We start from the raw sequence: 16,900 nt of genomic DNA on the forward strand, positions 1-16,900 counted from the left end.
CCCGTTGGACTGGGCTCAGCATCCTCCCGGCAATGGGCTACGGGACCGGCGCGCCTGCTCCAGGCCAGGCCGAGCCCCCGGCCCGGGAGGAGACGCACGCCCCGGCCCACCGAGGGCAGCACCCAGCAGCCGGCCCGGGCCAGCCGCGGCCGAGCCGACGCCGGGCAGGGGCTTCCCTCTAGCGACTCGCCGCGGGAGCGCACTGCCGGAGAGGGGCCGCCTGTGCCAGGGCCTCTCTGCAAAGACGCAGCGGCAGATTGTCCGGTCTGTGGGTGGATGCAGCCTCCCGAGACCGGCGGGAGCCCCCCAGTCCAGCTGAGCCCCCCGAGTGCTGCCGACCAAGGCGACGGGAGCTCCCGACGCGCCTGCCGGTCTGCCCCGCATCACACCTGCCTGCGTGTAGCGAGCTCTTCCAATGAATGAAACTGCCAGCGCTTCCCTTCTATCCAGCACGCGTGCACCAGGTTTTAATGAAGGACAATTAACATCTCGCAGAAGCGAGACCTCCAAGGAAAAACTGGACCATGTCCTGGACCTGTGCAAAAACAGCTCGTTCTTGTGTCACGGTGGTGTTCAGGCTGCAGGATCAGCCAGGGAAGAGAGCAGCAGGGAGGCCGCGGCTCTGCGAGCACGCCGTCTGGCACGGCCACGCTTGCTGGGCCCCGCGCCGCTCAGAGCCACTGTAAACGGGCTGGTGAGCACTAAGGAGCCCAGCGGAGGGCGAGGATGGGATCCCCGACATCCTCCTGCTCCTACAAGCACTCTCCTACTCCCCAGGGAAAGCAAAAAACATCAGACAATTCATTCCTGTGCGACAACGCAGCGGCTGGCAGCAGAGCAGGGGAGCGGGCCGTCGCCCCAGGAGGTGGCCTCTTCTAAGCAGACCCCGCGCTAGAAGGGCTGGTCGTTGATGCTGGAGCAGTACTCCAAGTAGTTGAACTCCTTGACAGAGAACGTCACACTGCTCCACTTCTTGTACCTCCTCTTTTCAGCCGGGGTCTCCACCACAAAGTTTTTGATGCAGAGGATGGGCAACTTCACCTCCCGGTAGATCATCTCCATTCCCCAGTCCTGCGTGGGCAGAGGGGACAGTCACAAACCCAGGACCCGCAGTGCATCTCAGTGCTGGGTGCTGGAAGCAGCACCTTGCTCCCGGGGCACGTCCCCCTTTGGAGACAGGTGCCCGTGTCCACGTCCCCCATCTGCGATGCACACGTCACACAGGCACGTGCTGAGTGGAAGCAGAGCCTCCGTTTCTCAGCCAGGATAACGAGGCAAGAGCTCTTGTACAAGGCTAGTGACCTTCCACCTTTGACTCAGCTACAGCTACAGGCGAGGGCCCACGAAAACCAAACAGCTGGGGATTTGCTGCGTGCCTCGCTCACCTGGCTGCACTCATTGCACACGATGCGGCATCCAGGCTCCCAGTCCTTGAAAGTCCGCTCAAATTGCACTTTCCCAGGTGTGACTTTGTAATAAAACCTGCGAGGAAGCAACCAAAAGGCATAGTAAGGAGGATGCTCCAGGGGACATAAACCAGGTAGTAGATGTGCTCCCATACAAACGCAGTGCCACAAAGTCCAAGGGACCTCCCTGTACTGCTTACCCCAAGAAAGAGACCCACTGCAGCAACTCTGCCCCAACAACCTTGCTAGGGGGTTGCTGCCATCTGCCCTGCCCGGGCCTAGGCAGAGCGCGTGACAGCTCACGTGAGGGACGCCCGACTGCCGGGGCTCTGCCCGCTCCTGTGCCGGTGCCCAGCTCCTACCTGAACAGGGGGTTGATGTTGACATGGTGCATGCCCTCCACAGTGCGAATGTCGCTGCCGTGGCACACTGCCACGCTGCAGTTGACACAGTAGAGGTAAACAGTGTCTGGGTCATGCAACTGCTGCCTCTCGCTGTTCCTGGCTTCCTTCATCAGGCAGCTGGCAACGGCATTTCGCTGCAGCTCCATAATCTGGGAAAGAGGGCCGGGAGGAGACAGGACAGCAGGGAGGGCATGGGTCAGCGCAGGCGTAACAGCGTCACAGACAGACACAGATACCGTGAAAGACATGGCCATGGAGAGGTGCACTGCTCTGCAGAGAGCGAGAGGCACAGCAGGAGAGACTCGCACAGCAAGCGCATGCGCTGCCCCGTGCACCTCTTTGAAAGGCCAGCATTTTGCTTACCCCGCCTAGGATCTGGTGCTGCCCCAAGGGGAGAGCACACAGCCAAAAGCCAGCATGCAGGACGCGGCCACGGGGCAGATGCTGTGCCAAGTGCTCACCTTGAGGCGGTATTCCCTTTCAGGCATGTCTTGCACCTCCCTGATCGCCCTGACCATGAGCTCTATGAGCTCCTCATTGAGCAGCTCCCGGGAGACCTCTCTGCTGCTTGCTTTGGCGAGGACGGTGTACACGCTGTTCTCGGCACGGGCACGGCCTCTGGCCTGCAGCAGAAGGGCACGCACATCAGCAAAGAAGGGCTGCAGCTGGCCCCCTCTCCTCTCCGCCATCAGCCCCAGGCTGCAGGGCTTCTCACGGCACTGCACACTCCTCCCCTGCCTCCCCGTGAGGCCGGATCCATCCTCCCACCCTGTTACATTCCCGTTACAAGGAAACGCTCTGCCAGAGGCTGGGCTCATCCCGAGGGTGTGCACCCTCGCAGCCATCAGAGGGTGCACAGGGCGCGAGAGGGCCCGCGTGTCCCAGCTGGGCATTGGGGCATCCTGGCAGGCTGTCACCCTAGCAGGGCTGGGCACATGGAGCCAGAAGAGCAGCTGGAGGGAGCCTGGCCACCTGCCTGCATCATGGCAATCTCGTTGGTCATCAGTCCGTAGCGAACCACAATGTTGCACTCCGGGATATCCAGGCCCTCCTCAGCCACGCTGGTTGAGAAGAGCAGGTTGAGGTCTCCCTTGCGGAACAACTTGATCACATCCTGCTGCTCGTTCTGGGAGGAAAGAGAGACGGACACTTCAGCAGCTCCCTTCTGGAGCAGGGTCCATGGGGGTTGCCTGGGCTCCTAATCCCTGGGAGCACCCACAGCCCCCACAAACATCCAAGCAGCAAGTTTCAGTGCCTGTGTGCAGAGCGGGAAGGGCAAAATGGCTTCAGCGTCGGGCTCCTGAGATCCCCCATCCACTCCCTGTTATCCGCTGCACAGTTTCACAGAAACTGGCCTGGCCCCGGCCTCTCCCTTAAGACCCATAGCCCAAAAGAGCCGTTGCAAGCCCTTATTCACCTGTGTCATGTGCTTGGTCTGGCTGCTGTAACCAGCCCCGGTCAGAACAGCAGCCCTGATGTCCAGCCCATGGAGCGACACCGTGTCCTGCAGCCAGCTGTGCAGGCTGTGGGCGCTCTGGCGGGTCTTGGTAAAAACAATGCCACGAGAAGTGCCCAGAGACTGGAACTGCTCCTGCAGGATCTCCTCCAGCTTACTCAGCCTGGGGTTCTCGTACTGCTGATTCCTGGCAAGCTCCAGTAGGCACATCCTATTCTCTGTGCAGGACAGATGGGGAATGAGAAGTGCTCCCTGCTCCCTCCAATGTGGCCTGGACCCAAAATCCCCTGGCTGTGCCCACCCAGGTCCTTCCTTTACCCTCAAACGTGGCAGCGAGGAAACGCTCTGTCGGATCCTTCATATCCCTTTCCAAGAGGTAGAACTCCCTGAGGCACTGGAAGGCGTCGATCATGCGCACCGTGTCATTGATCAGCAAGGCGTCATTGTACTTCCGCAGGTGCAGTGCACACACGCGTGTCTTGCGACAGAACGTCTCTGCTGCTGCAGAGGGACAGGACACACTGTGGTCACAGCCCGGCCCCCCCTGTAGCTATCAGCTCTGCCTCTGTACGCATCCTGCACAGGCTCAGCACCTCACCCTGCTTCTGCCCTGCAAATGCCCTGCCACTGCTCAACCTCCTCACCTTTCTTCTCCAACTCCATGATGCGCTGCTCATAAATCTGCGTGCCAAAGTCCTGCGACAGGCCAGGCGTGCCCATGTACTGCTCGATCTGGCGCATGATCTTCTTCAGCAGCTCTCCAAAGGGGTCCTGGGAGCAAAGAAGGGCTCAGCATCCAAGGAAGCAGGGACATTCAGGTACAGCTCAGAGAGCATCTGGCCTAGGGTCAGGAGCTGTTTGCACAGCGAGACCCAGGTGGTTATGGGACCCCCACTGCATGAAAGCGCTGGGTCAACTGATTGCTCAGACTATCTTGAGCTAAGCAGATGGAGGGTCATAAATCTCCTAGGTGAAGGCCTCCTTTCAACTGCAGCAGGTCTCAGGGGCTTTGCTTGGAGAGGGTCCACATCTTCTGTATGGGGAGCACCCCCTGGGAGTTCAACACACCGCTCCTTACCTGTGCTCTCTCCTGGCACAAGTCGTACTGCTTCCTGGGCTGAGGGACTTGGGTCTGCAGGTGATGGAGATGCTCCTGGGCCGACATGATTTTAGCAGTATCCAGGTTGGCACAAATCTTAAAAAAAAAAATCCCCACATCCAGATGCTGGATGAGCCACTGCAGGGGCACCTCCCCAGCACCAGCTCTGAACCACAGAGGTCCAAAGAGCAACTCAGTGCATGGCACTTGCTGGCACCTCAGCAAGTTTTGGGATGTCTCCACTGTGCCCAGGCCAGCCTGCTGCACAGTGTCTACACAGCAGAGTCATCAACCTCCATCCCCCAGGGACACTCCCACAAAATGCTAGGAGAAGCCATACTGCGGCTCTGGGCTGTTATGGCCTTGCAATCTCTGGGGCCTATTCCCAGCAGGAGCGCTCAGCACACAGGATGGGAGGGCACAGCCCACAGCCGACTACCTGCAGGATGTGCTCTACAGCTCCTTTGAAGGACGTTGCACCCCCAGTGCCGGGTGACGCCGTCAGGCCCAGGATCTGCGGCAGGTTCTGCTGCCCTTTCAGTTTGTGCTGGAGGTAATTCAGCATGATTTTGTTGTAGACACCATCCTTGTGCGTGTGGTGGCACTCGTCTATCACCAGCAGGGAAAAATCTGTGCCAGGGTGAGGGAGAAGATCCGGGATGAGCAATGCGGAAGCAGGCTGGGAGCTGCAGTTGCTCAGCCCAGGGCAATCCCACGCCATTCACCCTCCACAGCACGGTTGCATGGAGAGGAACAAACCCTCTGACTGCAGTGCTTCAACCCTGCTACCTACCCGTCAGCTCCACGTGCGTGTCCTCCTCCTTGCTGACCAGCGCATTCTGCAGGATCTGGGCAGTGCAGATCACAATGTCGCTCTGCTTCACCACCCAGGCAAAGAAGAATTTCTGGTTGCTGTCCCCACTGATGGCTGTGATCCTGAAGGCGCTCTGGAGCACGTGGAACTCCTTCTTGGCATGCTGGTCCACCAGGTGCACCTGCCAAACCACGCAGCTCCCGTGAGAAACCTGGCTGCCAGCAGCTCAGCCCCTGCCTGGAAACGCCGACCAGGGAGTGGTGCTGAGCTGACTTACCCGGCAGCCAGCAGGCGCTGGAAACACGCACCCCATTATCCCCCTAGGCAGGGGCCAGGGCTGTCAGACTGAACCACCCCCATGGAGAGCTTCAGGTCCAGCTGGGAAGGGTGGCAGGGCTGGGCTGGGCTGTCTGGCTCAGGGTGGACTTGCCCCCTCGTTGCATCTCCCCTCTCCCCTCAAAGGCAGGAGCCCCCCAGTACCTTGTTGACCAGCACGGCCACCTTGCCCTGCTGCCTGGTCTCCAGGTGCCTCTTGCAGACGTGGACGGCAGCACGGGTCTTGCCAGCACCCGTGGGCAGCCAGATGATGCTGTTCTCACCACCCAGGGCCGGGGTGATCACCTCCCACTGGTAGTCCCGTAGCTCCATCACCGGCAGTGCTGCAGCAGCCTGGCCACAGCGTCACCCGCCAGCGCCCCAGTCTTCCCCAGTCCGAAAAACAAAAAACGAAACCTGGCAGCAGCGCTTCCTGCCGCGGAGCCCCAGCCAGGGGGGCCCTCGCTGGCGGCACAGCTGGGCCCAGCAGCGCACTGAGCCGGGCCAGGCCGGGCCAGGGTGGCACGGGCTAGGCTGAGCCGAGCCAAGCCGAGCCACCTCGCGGTGCCTCATCCCCAACCGCAGCCACAGGCCAGCTCCCCCAGGGCCTGCCCCGCTTGCAGCACCCAGCAGATCCCCCTTGGGGAGCCCCACTCGCAGGCAAGAACCGAAACCAGGCAAACCCAGCCCACTGTCAGCCAGCCACTCCATGCATGGCTCCATCCACTCCTAATGCTCCCACGCACCCCAACTCCACCCCGCGCACCCCCCAGCTCAGAGCTGCGTGCTCTAACACAGCACTGCTGCCCCCCTCCAAGCCCTGCTCCCCATAAGGTAGCACCAGGCACACCTGCACTCAGCCACAACCGCTGTACAGCTCTACTCCTCTCCTTGCTCCCACCTAGTACCCCACCCTGGGCCTACAGACCCTCCAGCTCCTCCAAGCAGTCCCAGCTGCCAGGCAGCCCAGCCTTGGGGCAGGGCCTAATACAAAGATGCAGCCAACTGTGCACAAGTACATTTATTAAAAAAAAAAATCAGTCAAGTGGAATAGGTGGACAGGAATGGTTGGACAGGTCCAGGTCCCACCCCAGTGAGGCCAGCAAGCCTGTGGAGCAGCACCAGCATCCCCCCAGCAAGGACAACACAAACGATAAGGCAGCAAGCATTAAGCAAGTGAGGGCAGGCAGGTGGGGGTAAGTTAATGCTACAGTCAGATGCTCCCCCTGCACTGCTCCCAGGGAGGCATGGGGGGAACACAGCCCACGAGGCACAAGGACAGGGGTAGCGAGGACAGGGCACTAGCAGGTGCCAGCACTGCAACCCAGGTGCAGGAGGAGAGTACAGGTGCTTGGGCCCAACTCTGAAGTCTCACAGCTTGAAGAGCAAGGGAGAGCAGGGCCCAGCACACACTAGGCATCCGCCTGCCCCAGGAAGCAAGGGAGGGAGCCTGGCAAGCAGAAGCTGGAAGAGCAGCAAGGGCAGCCCTGCCTGCTCTACTTCTGCCCTGGCAGGTAGGGAGAGCCCTGAAGCCAGGAGCAGGCAAGCAGGACTGTGCGAGCTGCAGCTGTGCATGGAGCAGCCAGGCCCTAGGCCGGCTCAGAGCTGAGGGAGGGCTGGGACGGGAGCTCAGCGCTGCAGCCTGGAGTGTCACAGGCAGGGGCAGGCCTGCCCCTGCACGGAGGGAAGAGCTGATAAGGAGGCAGCGGGGAGCTCTAAAGCACAGAGGACAGAGTGCTTAGTCACAGCAGGGAACCCACCTGAGAGCCTGGACCCAGAGCAGCATCTCTGCCCCTGCTCCTCAGAGCTGCCAGGGCCAAGCCCTGCTGTACATTCAAGGAGAGGGCAGGTGCTGTGTGCGAGCGCAGCTTGCTGGCCCTGGGCAGCAGGCGCTTCACCCTGGGGGTTGGCAGAAACCGTGGGCCATGCAGAAAACCAAAGCACTTATGTGCCCCAGCCCTGGGGCTGCCCCTTTCGCTAACAGCCAGGGCAGAAGGCACATCCCTTGGGGGAGAGGGGAACACAGGTAGCAAGGGGTCTCCCAGCCCTGCACAGAGCAGAGACAGGGAGAGGCTGTACCCCAGTGCCAACCCTGCCCCGGGCAGTCCCTCAGAAGCAGCTGCACCAGCCCTGCTGCTCACGCAGCCCCCAAGGACAGAGGCTGCTGACACCACGAGGACAAAAGGTAGTTCCAAGCACAGAGCACCACCCCCACTCACCTCAGCCCCAGAAGAGGGAAGACCCAGCTTCCCCAGGCTGTTCAGCAGCAACAAATCTTCCAACAGCCCCTGCTCAGCTGAGCAGGGCTCAGAGTCCCACAGGCTCCCTTGGGGGTCAACAGCAGCCCTGCCCCTCCCAGGCTGGGCCTGGGGGGGAAGCAGGGACTTGGGGTCCTGGTGGCCAAGGAGAAGCCAGGTCAGCTCCCCTACTTGTCAATGAGCCCCCCCTCCTTGAGCTTGAAGTAGAAGAACTTCTCCAATGTGTTGGCACACTTGCAGTAGTCGCTGTCAGGTGGGTTGTACTCGCGGCAGTTGGTGATGATGCGCTGCAGGTCGGCAATGAACAGCTTCTTGGTGACGTAGTAGCGATTCTTCAGGCGCTCAGTCATGGTCTTCAGGTCTGGGAGGTTGTGGGGGGGAAGGGTCAGACCCCATCACATTTCTGTGCCCCCTCCTCAGCCCTGCTTGCCTCCCCAGGCACAGAGAAGGCAGCTCTCCCTCACTTCATGGGGCCAGACACCAGCCAAGACACCCCGACTTGCCCCTCTCTCTTCGGCCCCTTGCGTGGCTGAGCAGCCCAGGTTGCACACTGTACCTGCTCCCCAGGGAGTAGGGGGGAACCTGGGTGTCCCAGCACTTGGTCGCCCTAATCATGAAACCCCCTTTCCAGCTCCGAGTAGCGAGGACCACCCCTGCACCTCAGCTCAGGCCCCCAGGGCAGAGCAGGCTGCAGCTTCCCTCCCCTGTGTTTCTGCCTCACGAGGGCAGAGCAGAACCACCTACCGATGGGGAAGCGGATGATTTCATAGTAGTCTGGCGCCTCTGACTTCTTCACAGGCTCCATGAAGGGCCACGCGCTGGGGTGGGTCTGTGCAGAGAGCCGATTAGGGCAGTGAGAGAAGGCAGGCCAGCTCCCAGTGCCTGACCCAGTCCTGCTCCCCCGGGCACTGTGCCCGCAGGTCAGTGTGCACTGCCAGGGCAGAATTGGGAGCAGAGATGGGAGCTGTGCCTGGGTCAGCCCAACCTTCCCCCCACAGGGGAGAGAAAAGCCAGAGGAGCTCCAAGACAACCTACCCACAGGGAAGCTGTTCCAAGGGCTGTCAGAGGGGACTGAAACACGGAGCAAAAGGGCACATACCCTCGCAACCCAGCATGCTCTCAGCTGAGATCCATCCCCTCACCCTGAGCCATCCCCTCCTGCTCCCACACCTTGATCTGGGCCAGAAGGTTCTTCAGGGTGTTGTAGAGCTGGTCTGGATCCTTCAGCTCTTTTCTGCAGGAACAAAACCACACAGTCCATCAGCCCCAAGCATGAGCAGCCTCTCCATCCCAGCAGGCAGGTGCATGCTGTGGATCAGCCTCCTCTCTCCCTTCATGGTCCCCCGCTACGAAGCAAGTCCTGCTCCCTGCCAGCCTTCAGACATACCAGCAGCTCTCACCATGTCACGTCTAATGCCCCCACTGCTAGTGCTGGGTCACCACTGAGGACCCAGACAGCCTCCAGTCACTGCCAGGAGTGAGGTACAGCAGCTGGCCTGAGTCGGGTCCTCCCGCAGCCCAGCTGACTACAAGAAAGCTGTTGTCTTCACTCCCACACTGAGAGCAGCACTTACCCCTTCTCCTTCCCCAAAGGTTTCCATCCTGTTTCTCCTAGAAGACAAGAGTCAGCATCACCACAGGGCTGTGCCCCCAAAGGCATCAGGCACCCAGCACCCTGCTGAGTGATCAGTACAGGGCCCTGCCTCTCCCCAGCCACCCCTCCACCATCTCGGAACAGCCCGGCCACGACCAGCCCCATGCTCAGATTGACAAGGGCTGTCCCCACATCATTACCTGCAGCAAATCAAGGAGACATGTCACAGTCCGCGATCACGCGCCCCAGACCATGGCACAGGTAGGACTGAGCAAAGCTGCTCCATCCCCTGCAGTGCAGGTACTGGGGTGAAGAGCTGTAACCCGCTCTTGCAAAGAGAGCTCCAGCACACAGACCTCAGCAGGACTGCCATTCTGCGTGGTAACAGGACAGCATGGTCCCATGGCCTGGTCATCAGATGGTAACTGCACCATCCACAGCAGAACAACTGCATCATCCCCCCAGAAGGGGCTGGCACTGGCGCTGCAGCCTAGGAAGGAGCTCTTCTGCAAGACATCCCTTTTCTACTAGAAGCAAGCAAGACTCACGAATGCCAGGGACACTCTCAATAGGGATCTGCCGCACACCCTCCTTGAAGCAGGTCAGGCCAGGGTAGACCTTTCGGATCTGTGCTTGCTTCCTCTCAATCAGCTTCTTGATTATCTGTAGTAGGAGGGGAGGATGTTTTAGGCACTGCAGGACTTGCTTTGATGATCCAGAGAGCAAAATCATGACATGGGGCCCTGGCAGATCTAAAGCAATGGGCTGTATCATCCATCTGCCAAGGCCAAAGCCAACCCCTGTCACTGTAGTGCCACCGCAATGACCCCTCTCTTGCCTGCAAGCTTGTTTTTAGAGGAGACTTCAGGATGGTATATCCCCATCACCTCACCCCTTGCTTTCAGGATAGCTGAAGGCAGCTCCAGCACAGGGGAAAGCAGGAGCCAGGGCAAGCACAGCCTGGGCAGCACCTGCCTGCCCACAGGATTTACCTCCTTCTGCTTCTTGATGATGTGGGAGAGCTCAGTGTAGGGGATCCGGGGGTTCAGCTCACACTCCATCAGAGTTGCCCCCTCATAATCCTTGATGTAGCCCAGGTAGCGGCTCTTGGGGACCTTGATGTCCTTAGAGAATCCCTAGAAGGGAGAGGGTAGGTCAGGGGGTGGCTTGTTAGCAAGAGGGCCTGGCCTGAAGGATGCCAGTACAGGGGAAGGAGCCCACCTGCTTCTTGAAGTAGCCAATGGCGTACTCGTCAGCATAGGTCAGGAAGTATAGGATGTTGTGCTTGATGTGGTACTCCTTCAGGTGGTTCATCAGGTGCGTCCCGTAGCCCTGGGGGAACTGCCGTGAGACAGGCACCCCCGCACGCTATGGGACCCCAGGCAGCCTGGGAGTCACAGACGAGGACGCATGGTCCTTCTACCCACAGCCTCTCTCTCACCCTACAGACAGGGACAGCACGTCCTGCCCAAGATGAGTTTGGCAGAAAGATACCCACAGAGCAGTCGCTCCAGCTCAGGAACGGCCACCACGGGGTCAGACTCTAGAGCAGGTCTGGCTATCTGAGAGGCTGGGATTACACCCGTGTGCTCTGTCATAATTGAGACACTCAGCTCACACTCCCCTTGCAGCTAGAGCAGGACCTGGGACGCATCCTGCCACCTCTTAGCCCCTGCTAGCCCAGTCCTGCTGCTCCTCCACCCAAACATCCCCCAGCTCCTCCTCACACTGTGACTACTGTGCTCCACTTCAAATGGACCCGTGCACCCTGCACACCACCAGCCTCTCCCCGCCTTCACCTTCACTTGCTCATTCGATGTCACAGCGCAAAAGACTATCTCTGTGAACCCCTGGGTCGGGAACATCCGGAAGCAGATCCCCCCAATCACTCTGCCATCCTTGATCAGAGCCAGCGTCTTGTGTTTCCTGTCGGCAGCAAAGCAGATAGTAAGGAAGGGAGTCTTCTCCACCAGCCCAGCCCCACGCACTCCCCTACATACGGGTCAAAGACAAGGCGTGTGATGTACTCCTTGGGCATGCGGGGCAGCTGGTGTGAGAAAACATTCTGCAAACCCACCAGCCACATCAGGATCTTCTTGTTGGACTTCTGCGAGAGCGAATTGCCGATGACGTGGAACTCAATGATGCCACGTCTCTCCTCCAGCCGGGCGGTCTCGTCCCGTGCCGCATTTGCTGACAGCAGACTGGTCTGGGAAGGGATGCAAACAGGTTAGACTGGCCCTCTCCTCTCTCCACGGGAGGAAGCTCAGATGCTTACAGGCCCAGCCAAATCAGGAAGGCACCTCTCTGGCTTCCAGCTCCTGGAGAGCCAACAGGGAGCACAGGGCACCCCATGCTTAGCTCTCTGCTCAACTAAAGCACTGCTGTGCAGCGACCTCCCCCTCCCAGCTGCAACAACACACAGCCCAGGTGCCAAGGCCCAACGCTGGGAAGGTCAGCGCTCGCACAGGCGCTCAGAGGCAACGCTGCCAGCACCTGTTGGGCAGGGACCACAAACAAGCCCTTTGAAATGCCAGCTTAGGTCCTGGCAGCAATGATTAGAGCTGGCTGCTCTTTCTAGCCAGGTTCATGATGTGTTCTCCGCATGCCCCCACTGCCACATACCTCAGGGCCCAGCATGGCAGCAGGGTCCGTGATGGTCAGCATGACCTCATTCACTAGCTCCATGGGAATGTCACCCATGACACGAATCCGCTTGGCATCTTCCAGTGTCAGGCTCTCAGGTAGCTTCCGCTTCTCACCTGAGGAAGCAAAGCATGTCAGAGGCAGATGCTAAGAAGGAGCCCACTAGGACCAAAGTCTCAGCTCCCTCCAGTGCTGGGCTCAGACCAGCATTACCTGGCATAGGCTCTGGGGTGCTGGAATCCATGTTCGCCGAAGAGCTGCTGTTGCTGAGCTTCTTGCTGAAGAGTGGAGTGCTGGGCACAGCAACGGTGCTGACCGCGGCTGGAAGAAACCAACAATATTCGAGACTGGCAGAAGGCACCTCATTATGCACTGAAGAAGAATGTGCATCAGTTCAGCCAAAGCCCCTCTGAGTGCTATACCCCACTGCTACAAGCAAAAGCATCACCCACACCCAGGTCATTTATCCTAGCAGCCCCCAATGCGTGGTAAACTGCTCCCCAAGGTACCTGGGCGAGACACCAGCTGGCCACCCTCAGTAGCAGGTACTGTGAAATCAGCCTCCCAGATAGGAGAGTTCTCCCCATAGATCTCCTCCTCCAGCATTGACAGGAACCTGGGCAGAGAATAGCACATTAGCTAGCGAGCTGGCATGTGCAGCCCCACTGCTCAGCGTGCAACAAGGAACACAGACAGACACTCTCAGGGCATGGGAAGACAGCACCTGGGCAAGCATCCCCAAGGGAGGAGACCCTCACCGAAGGCACGTCCCCTCTCCACACTGGGCACCTACTTGGGGAAGTGGGTGAGGATCAGCGTCCGCTTCTCTGGCACTAGCTTGTCCTTCTCTACCCGGAACTTCTCCAGCAGCTGCCGGCGGGTGACTGTGAAGATGGACTTCAGGAGGCTACGCCCAAAAACATGGGTGGTCTCATAGCGGGGAAGGCTGTCACAGCTCTGTGGCACATGGCAGTAGCACAGCCACCTAGGAGACAAGGGAGCACACACTCCCAGGGACTTGTCCACTTGCTGGGGACGAGCAATCCCAGAGCATCATCACCCATTCAGGGACAAGTGCTGGTACCAGGGACCTCCTTGGGAGCAAGGGGTAGGGAGAGCAGGAATCCAGTGGAGAGGTTGTTTCCAACTAGCAGAGGCCATGACCCATCCCCAAACTCCCAGGCATCTGTGGGACATGCACGCACTTTCTCCTAAGGCTGGGCAGGCACAGTGCTTGTGACTTTCAAGTCCAGACTCTCCTGTGCACATGGCAGCATGTGATCTGCTGGCACGTGCACTGCAATGTCTGAGACCACAGACCAACAATCTGGGAGAGCTGTCAGGACTCAAGAGACACAAGCCAGAACATCCGTGAAGGCGTGAGGCTCATGGTGTTCTGGACACACAGCGCAACTCATGAGTGCTTCAGAATGACAACCTGGCCCTTGGGGTCTGTGGGGTTCAGACACCAGTGCTGTGGGGTCAGACCAAGCGAAACAGGGAGCAGAAGAGAAGCTTCCTGGTTCCTGCTTGCCAGCACGTGCCTAGACCACGGGGCTAGGAAGAGGCAGAAGATACAAGGAATCACCAGTCAGCCCTGAACAGAAGATACAAGGAATCACCAGTCAGCCCTGAACAGAGACGGAGGAGCTGCGCAGACCCTGACTCTGCCCCAGAGGCTGGCCGGGCTCACACTCTCCTCCTCCACGCTCACCTTGTGTAGTTGACCTTGTAGGTAGCCACATCGTCGTTCTGCGAGCGCTGGCGGAACTGGGATGGTGTTTCCAGCTTCCAGTAGTTGAGACAAAGCAGGAACATCTTTGAGAGCTCGTACATTGTCTGCCGCTCCTTGGGTGGCAGGTGGCTGAACTTGTACTGGACAAAGTTCAAGACTCCCTGGGAGAGAGGAAGGGAGGATGGCAAAGGGGTGCCAAGTGCTAGAGAGAGCCCCATCCAGGGCTGCAAGTCCCAAGCCACAGTCACAAGAGCTCCTGGAGAACCAGGGCTGGGACAGCAGGTCAGAGATGCATCAAAGGCCTATACAAAAGGCCTGGGGAAAGAGCAGAAGCAAGATGGGCCATCACTGGCCAGCACCTACGTTCCTACTCAGCACACCTCCTCCCTGACCATCCTGGCTCTCTTGTTACTGATTTATTCCCAGTGACAAAGACCAGCACCACCCAGACCCAAACACGCTTCCTAGTAACACGATGCATGCCAAAACGCGATCCAGTACGCTGCTGAGAGCTTGAGCGAGTTTGCAACACGATGACTAAGAGTCACCGAGCCACAAAAAGCTGCCCTTTATTTTCATACTATTAGGGAAAATACTGGGGCTGAAAACCACAAAATGGGCTGGAGAAAGAAGCATCAGTCCCTTCAGTCACTGCTACCCACCAAAGAGGGCACAAGCAGGCACATGGCCTTTAGCCAGCACTGGAACCATGCAAGAGCAGCAAAGCACATAACAAGTCACCAGCAGTGCAAGTCAAGACAGAGCTTTGGCATCACCTGCTCAATGTTCGGTTTCTCGAAAGGAGGGCTTCCCAGGGACCCCTCAACTACAGGCTGGCTCATCTGCAGGATGCATTTCCTCAGGAGCTGCAAAGACAGCATCAGACATGATTACTGTTTTAGTGCCAAGGTCCCAAGAAACAGGCCAGGCCGTCATCTGGTGGAAGTGGCAGAACACCAGCGGCCTGCTATGGGGTTCCATCAATTTATGCAGCTGAGAACGTGCCAGGGCCCATTTCAGAAAAAGCCTGTTTCTTCCCTGAAAATTGCCCTCCCAGATGAATTCAACACAGGGAAAGCAGATGGCTTCCAGGAAAGATACCAGTTTTTCAGGCTTCCTACTGGGCTGGAAGAACCCAGCAAGAACACTTCAGCTGGGATTAAACAGACAGACTAGGGAATAAAAAGAAAACATCGAAGCATCCAGTCCGCCCACTCCCTTCTCCTGCCTCCCATCATTCACCCTGCCCCACCATCCACCAGCTCTGCTTGCCTGGCACAAAACTGAGCACAGAGCTCCTTCTACACCTGGCACATTGCACAGGACAGGGGAGAGAGGGCAAGAGGCCGGACACTTACATCAGCTCCCCCCATGAGTAGGGAAGTTGCACCTGAAGAGCACCAGATGTACCTTGAACAGGTAGAAGTACACCTGCTTGGTGTCTGTGTCCTCCTCCTTGTGGACTGACATGAAAAGGTTTTCAACGTCCACCACCATGCCCAGCAGCCGGTTAATCTCCTCCTCTGAGACATTCTCCAAGTGGGACACGTGGTCTGCTGCAGTGGGGAAGCGAGCCACTGAGAGACCCATGTGCTCAGTACCATTCCCCACCCAAGGAGCCCTGTCAGAGCCACCCCAGCTTCCGGCCGTCGCTCCCAAACCCTGTGCTACAGCAGGTTACCTAAGGCATGTCCACAGCTCCGGCAGGGCTCGCTCAGGTTGGTCACAGGCTGCTGCAAGTCCATGCGGGGAGCAGTAGGTGGGTTGGGGTTCTTCCAGCCATTGCACTTACAGGCGTCATTGGCCTAGAATGAGAGGCCATCAAGCAGCAATCCCATGCGCTGCCTCGTACCAAGCGTGTTGCTTTCTGAGGACAAACAGCTCCCTTCCCAGCTCCTGCATCAAAGCCTCCTTGGTTCTCCAAACTCATGCCTGTGCTACCAACGCCAGTTCCCCCAGCACAGCACCCGTTCCTGGCTTCCCTCAGCACCCACCTGCCTGACCCAGCAGCCCAATGCTCAGGCACCCATATCCCACAGCACCAACCCTCGCATGGCTCAATGCCCACGCAGACATTTGCAATGCTCCCTTCTCACGCCTGGCCTAACATCTCCACCCTTAAACCTCCTGTGTACAACTCAGCACTGCCGTACCCCCCCAGCACCCCTCTCTCCGTAACCTCCCATGCACAGCCCTGGACCCTACACTCTGCACTTCATGCACAGCCCAGATCTACCTCCCTGCAACCCGAGTGCAGCCTGGTCTCCCTCTCTCCCCATTCCCCCCTCGCACAGCGCAGCACCCTGAGCCCCCTACGCAAGCCAGCAGCTCTCTGCATGCTCCCACACGCAGCCTAGCATCCCTGCCCCGCGTGCAGCCCCGAACCCGTCTCTTCGTCCTTCCCGAAGCACGAAACAGGACCCAGCACCCCTCTGCAGCACCTCCTGTCCCATGCACGGCCCAGCAACTCGCCGAATGGCCCAGCATCCCCTCCCGCACCCCCCACCACGGCCCAGCACCCCCTCCCGCACCCCCCACCACGGCCCAGCACCCCCTCCCGCACCCCTCACCACGGCCCAGCACCCCCTCCCGCACCCCCCACCACGGCCCAGCACCCCCTCCCGCACCCCCCACCACGGCCCAGCACCCCCTCCCGCACCCCTCACCACGGCCCAGCACCCCCTCCCGCACCCCTCACCACGGCCCAGCACCCCCTCCCGCACCCCCCACCACGGCCCAGCACCCCCTCCCGCACCCCCCACCACGGCCCAGCACCCCCTCCCGCACCGCCCAGCACCCCTCCGCCCGCCGGCCCCGCGCCCACCTTGCAGGCCGAGAAGACCCCCAGCTTCTCCAGCTTCTTGGCGCGGGGGAAGCCGCGCACCTGAGCCTTGCGCTGGCTCGCCCGCTGCTGCTGGCTGAGCCCGGGCCGCGCCGGGTCGCTGGAGCCCGCTCCGCCGCCGCCACCGCCCGGCCCCGGCCCCGCCGCCGCCCCGCTCGCCACCCCGCCCGGCCCGGCCGCAGCGCTCGGGGCCGGCGGGGGGCGGCCGGGCTGCGCGGCCTCCGGCTCCGCCATGCCGGGCCCAGCGTGCGCCCGCGCCTACTGCGCCTGCGCCTGCGCGCGGGGCACGCCGGGACGTGTAGTCCGCCGGGCGCGGCGCGTGGGGCGGGGA

General features: G+C 59.9%; 2 protein-coding genes across 3 annotated transcripts; both read right to left on the reverse strand.

Annotated features, from left to right (window-relative positions):
• Positions 1-440: 440 nt before the first annotated feature.
• On the reverse strand, positions 441-5,983 carry DHX58 (DExH-box helicase 58). The gene is made up of 12 exons (XM_009687740.2): positions 5,660-5,983; positions 5,159-5,360; positions 4,805-4,995; positions 4,345-4,461; positions 3,911-4,037; positions 3,585-3,767; positions 3,228-3,484; positions 2,787-2,936; positions 2,272-2,433; positions 1,769-1,959; positions 1,386-1,482; positions 441-1,071 (listed from the first exon to the last, which is right to left on the reverse strand). The coding sequence occupies exons 1-12, from the start codon at positions 5,825-5,827 to the stop codon at positions 892-894; spliced, it is 2,025 nt and encodes a 674-aa protein (XP_009686035.1). The 5' UTR covers positions 5,828-5,983; the 3' UTR covers positions 441-891.
• Positions 5,984-6,500: 517 nt separating this feature from the next.
• KAT2A (lysine acetyltransferase 2A) lies at positions 6,501-16,803 on the reverse strand. 2 transcript variants are annotated; one of them, XM_068919319.1, is made up of 18 exons: positions 16,552-16,803; positions 15,409-15,532; positions 15,138-15,283; positions 14,504-14,593; positions 13,707-13,888; positions 12,786-12,977; positions 12,502-12,608; positions 12,206-12,313; positions 11,972-12,108; positions 11,347-11,555; positions 11,146-11,272; positions 10,568-10,678; positions 10,339-10,482; positions 9,895-10,009; positions 9,327-9,363; positions 8,923-8,986; positions 8,497-8,581; positions 6,501-8,113 (listed from the first exon to the last, which is right to left on the reverse strand). In XM_068919319.1, exons 1-18 carry the CDS (start codon positions 16,801-16,803, stop codon positions 7,920-7,922), a joined length of 2,424 nt encoding a protein of 807 aa, XP_068775420.1. In that variant the 3' UTR covers positions 6,501-7,919. The 2 variants fall into 2 exon arrangements, with proteins under 2 accessions (XP_068775420.1, XP_068775419.1); XM_068919318.1 differs by having other exon boundaries at positions 10,568-10,687.
• Between the last annotated feature and the right edge of the window lie 97 nt (positions 16,804-16,900).

Source organism: Struthio camelus, chromosome 25, assembly GCF_040807025.1.
Source record: "Struthio camelus isolate bStrCam1 chromosome 25, bStrCam1.hap1, whole genome shotgun sequence".
Classification (NCBI taxonomy): domain Eukaryota; kingdom Metazoa; phylum Chordata; class Aves; order Struthioniformes; family Struthionidae; genus Struthio; species Struthio camelus.

Coding starts and splice junctions, on each gene's coding strand:
- DHX58 (XM_009687740.2), bottom strand. CDS start 5,827: ATGGAGCTACGGGACTACCAGTGGGAGGTGATCACCCCGGCCCTGGGT. Junction 2,937..3,227: donor AGACCAAGCACATGACACAG/GTGAATAAGGGC, acceptor CTTTCCTCCCAG/AACGAGCAGCAGGATGTGAT. Junction 2,434..2,786: donor ACGAGATTGCCATGATGCAG/GCAGGTGGCCAG, acceptor CTTCTGCTGCAG/GCCAGAGGCCGTGCCCGTGC.
- KAT2A (XM_068919318.1), bottom strand. CDS start 16,803: ATGGCGGAGCCGGAGGCCGCGCAGCCCGGCCGCCCCCCGCCGGCCCCG. Junction 12,609..12,785: donor ATCCTCACCCACTTCCCCAA/GTAGGTGCCCAG, acceptor TTCTCTGCCCAG/GTTCCTGTCAATGCTGGAGG. Junction 8,987..9,326: donor CCTTTGGGGAAGGAGAAGGG/GTAAGTGCTGCT, acceptor TTGTTCCTGCAG/AAAAGAGCTGAAGGATCCAG.